Here is a 4,653-nt window from a genome sequence, read left to right on the forward strand (position 1 = left end):
GCGCCACTCCAGGGGGCGCCCTGCCGACCCACAGAGTGTTGCTAGGGTAAAAGTCTTCCGACGAACGTGCACGCAGCGCGTGCACACCTAACTGGAATGGATTTGAGCAATCACTCGAAGAAGAAGTTCTTGATTTATTAGCTGTGCTGAGAGTCAGACTTTATCCAGACCTTTCCCCCTGCCTCTCTCCCTTCCCCAGCATAACAGAAGCCTTGCTAAAAAAAAAGCACAACATCCCAGAGGAGTCTTTTCCAATCACTCCATGGCAGCAGGATGAACCAGGAAAAGGCTTCATTAAAGACCAGCTATATTAGCCTATGTCAATTTCCACCTGCCAGACTGAGTATCCTGTATCCAGAGAGGTTCATCGTGTACTCAGTGCCATTCAGATAACTTCTGCAGCCATGTTGCTATGGCTGGTACCACAGTATCACTGCTCTCATAATAAGCCCCCTATTTTAGGGATTTATTCTCATAAGCATTTCACTTCCCTTTTAGGGTGGAACCTGGTAAGAGGTTTGTCAGCCCAGGAAATCTGGGTAGGCTAATAAGCAATAAAGAAAATCCCCACTCCTTCCTATACAGGTTTAATGTCTTAGCTGAGGTGTGAGACCATTAAACAGCACAGGTCCTAAGCCCTTCGAAGTAATTGTGCCTTTTCTGAAGAATATATTTTAAAAATGGGGGGAGCAGGGGAAAATGCTGAACCAATAAAAAGCTCCCTTCTGCTTCCCTATGAAAATGGGTAACAACCAATAACAAAAAGTTACACTGCACCTGCAATTCTCCCCCTGGAGGGAGGATGAGAAAGAACCAGCCACATGACAGATGTTTGCGATGTTGCTTATTGCACTGCTGAAAGGTGTTCAAATACTAGTGTGATAATGGCAGAGATGTACCCCTACAGGACAGAAAAAGCACAGAGGCGGACTGCAGGAATGCTACAGAGTAATTCTCCTGTCAGGATTGTTGCACACAGGTTTCTTTGGAGTGGGTGTGGTCATATCAGTGCAACATCTGGGGCATGCAGGCCAAATTTCTCCAAGGCATTGGACATGATGAAGAAGAAGGTAGCTGGAGACTACTCTAACAGCTACTGCCCTGTACTGGCTAATAAAATAAGACTATACCCTAAAAGATGCCATGTCAAAGTTGTATCCAGGGATCAACACAGGCATAAATGGGTTTCCTCTGTGTTCAGTGGTCCCCTGCTAAAATATTAGTACAAATCAGATGATTTAAGTTTCTCTCTAGGACTTCTGATTCTGTGAAGGAGACATTGGTTCTCATGCATACCACCTTCTAAGACAGAAATCTTATAAGTGGGACTGGTAGCACCACCCATTATAAAGGTTGTCTGCCATCTCCCATAAGTCCCTGCTTTCAGTTGCTTATAAATGTTATGGCTTGAGCTGAATTTTCCACACTGGACACATCCTATGGTTGAATTTTTTTTTGGAAAGTATCAGCCAAAAGATTGTAGCTGTTTGCAAGATGAGGCTAGGAAAATCTATTATTCGCTCATGAAAAAAAAAAAAAATCTGGTGACCTTTTCTGTGAGAAGTTCTAGTACCGCTATGCTTTGGAGCATGAACTTGAAATTTAGCACAGGGTGGCCTGTGTGTTAAGGATGTGCCTTTTCCTGTTCATGTGAACATCTGCCCAATTTTGGCCAAGTTTTAAGCTTCTGAAAAATCTTAGCTTACACATGCTCAGTGAAGACTTCTTACAAGTTAGCAGCTAAAGTCTCTGAATATTGCATGCACAATGGGCATGCTCCAGCACTTTACCACATAACCCTCTTGTGCACATACATCATATGGTCTTTAATTGCATAATCACTTTTTACCTACTGGAACCCTGCTTCATTCAATGCACAAGATTGACGTGCACCAAGGATGAAAAGTGAAAAAGCCTGTTGTCTGAAGGACCCCTCCTTCATTTCTTGCAGGGTTAGAAGGCATGTGGTAAACGAGGCAGGGGATTACAGGAAGAGAAAGGACAGTCTCACGGTTCAAGTAGTTGAATGCTGCCCTGGAGAACTGGATTCTACCATTGCCTTTGCCACAGAGTGCCTGCAGCATGCTGGGCAAGTCACTTAAAACCAAGTGACCACCTGTGAAAAGCTAAGTAGTATATTCCTCATTTTCTGCATGCCCAACTAGAGACCCTACAGTCTGATTTGCAGAAGTGTTGAGCCCTCATAACTTCAGCTGAAGTCAATGGGATGTGTGCTTTGAACATAAAAGTGCTATATAATGAGAAGTACACAGGTACCCTTTATTTTGATGTTTCCTAAATAGGAGTGCTTGACTTTGCACCCTTAATGTTCTTCTAACATAGCTTGTGTTTAATACCACAATGATTCATATCTTGAAAGATGTGGCCTATAACCCACACAACTCACACTGGTAAATCAGCATTTAAAACAACTCAATTTCTAAGAGTACAACTAGACTAGGGTTTGTGGCCATATTCTAGTTTTAGTTCAGGGCTCAGCAACCTTTCAGAAGTGATGTGCCGAGTCTTCACTTACTCACTCTAATTTAAGGTTTCGCATGCCAGTAATACATTTTAACATTTTTAGAAGGTTTCTTTCTATAAGTCTTTAATATATAACTAAACTATTGTTGTATGTAAAGTAAATAAGGTTTTCAAAATGTTTAAGAAGCTCCATTTACAGTTAAATTAAAATGCACAGCCCCCTGGACCGGTGGCCAGGACCCAGGCAGTGGGAGTGCCACTGAAAATCAGCTCGCGTGCCGCCTTTGGCGCACGTGCCATAGGTTGCCTCCCCCTATTTTAGTTAGTTGATCACCAGTTAACTTGAATTAGCCAACACCTTTATAAATGCTAGTTTAGACAACAAACACTCTGGCAGTTTTGAGTGCAAGTAGTTAAGGAAAATGCTGCTCATTGGTACAGTGTGGCTATAAGCTTGAATTGATATAAATCCAGTTAAAACATTAGCATTCAAATGTAGAAGTGATTACTCACAAGAATATATTAATGCAGGAAATATAGGTTCATTTCTCTCCTGTGCAGTTTCTACCAGCATTCTCAATGGTCCTCTGGGACACAGCACAGCGATCAGATCTGTGAAGAGAAAAAAGGGCTAGATTCTCTGATCTCAAGCCACATCTTCTGTGCATTTCAAATCTAATGGGCAATTCTTTTTCCCCCCCCCATCTCCCTTCAAAATGGCATCTAGAGCTATTTTATGCACAACAGTCATGATGTAAAGTTGGTAAGATTACCATAACACCATCTCATAATTAATTAGTCTCTGCTCGAAGATCCCCTTTGCTGAAATACAGTCTTCCAGTTCAGTGTTATAAGATTTTTAAACGTGCTGGCTAACATTGTAAGTGCCCTTAAATATGCCTTCATTTCCTTAAAATGAGACTATAATGTACTTGGGGTGTACAGGATCAGACTACACAGAATTTTTTATTCATGTTTCAAAACTCTTATTATTTTGTCTTTTATATAGTTCATGTCATTTGTACCTTTCATTCCTGTGAGCCAGCTTATCTCCCCTTCAATGCTCCAAACCATTTAGAATGTCACCTGGGGTAAGTTTCCCCCAGTTCCACAGGTACAGACAGCCTTTTTACATAATGATAAATATCTGGGATTTCCCAATCACGAATCAATGAGTTTTGCATTACTGACAGGTTACTCCTGGTAAAACCCACTGCCCACACCAAGGGGTTCCATAAATTCAGTCATTCCTCCTGCATAGGTTCTGCACATTAAAGACAGACATAACAACAGTCACATCCAACCCTTACCATAAATGGAAATGGCTCCTAGAATGACCCACGCTGACCATTCGGGCAGATATTTAATGAAAACCAATGCCATCAGCGCACTGATCATAATGAGATAGGCCTGCTGGAGGTGCAAGGGACCCTTCCAGTGGATACAAATCATCCCAACTGCTCCAAAATTCCAGATGACAAAGAACAAGGTGAGGTAATCCATAGCCACGTTGTAAGTCTTCAGCACTTCGCTGCAGAACGAAACCAAAGGTGATTTAGCTAAGCACATGCAGCTGACAGGCAAGACACCTTCATGCCACTAGTCGAACAGGCAGATCTCAGACCTAAAACGAAGCAAGTCAGGTCCTGAATTTAAAAAATTCCGCTTGCCAAAGAGAAGGACTGCAAGAGATCTGTAACATAAGCCTCTCCATTCCCAACATCAGACTCCTCAGCAGGGCCATAGCTGGTCACTCTGACACTGAAGGCCATGCTGTCGAATGTGGGCTGATGGATGCAGCAATCACAAGGCCCAGCTGGAAGCAGCAGCAGTTCCACAAACTCGTTGCTCTCACCCAAAGCAGAAGGTGCCATCATTGCTTCCCATCCCTAATTGTTCACTTGCCTTGCAGTCAATGGCTGCTTCCAGTTCACTATAGTTTTACGGCAATAGGGTGAACACTACACTAACCCAGGAACCTGTCCTTGCAACAAACCCCGATGCCAGCTCTGTCCACATATCTATTCAAATGACACCATCATAGGACCTAATCACATCAGCCATGCCATCAGGGGCTCGTTCACCTGCACATCTACCAACGTGATATATGCCATCATGTGCCAGCAATGCCCCTCTGCCATGTACATTGGCCAAACCGGACAGTCTCTA

At 43.0% G+C, this 4,653-nt stretch overlaps 1 protein-coding gene across 1 annotated transcript in view; it reads right to left on the reverse strand.

The window, feature by feature from the left end:
* Nucleotides 1–4,653, reverse strand: part of PSEN2 (presenilin 2) — a 33,225-nt gene that overhangs the window by 17,140 nt on the left and 11,432 nt on the right. The window contains exons 7-8 of the mRNA XM_032798217.2: nt 3,795–4,015; nt 2,998–3,096 (exon numbers count right to left, since the gene is read on the reverse strand). Coding sequence (XP_032654108.1) covers nt 2,998–3,096; nt 3,795–4,015 — 320 coding nt within the window. The remainder of the gene's footprint in view (nt 1–2,997; nt 3,097–3,794; nt 4,016–4,653) is intronic.

Source organism: Chelonoidis abingdonii, chromosome 3 (assembly GCF_003597395.2).
Source record: "Chelonoidis abingdonii isolate Lonesome George chromosome 3, CheloAbing_2.0, whole genome shotgun sequence".
Lineage (NCBI taxonomy): Eukaryota > Metazoa > Chordata > Testudines > Testudinidae > Chelonoidis > Chelonoidis abingdonii.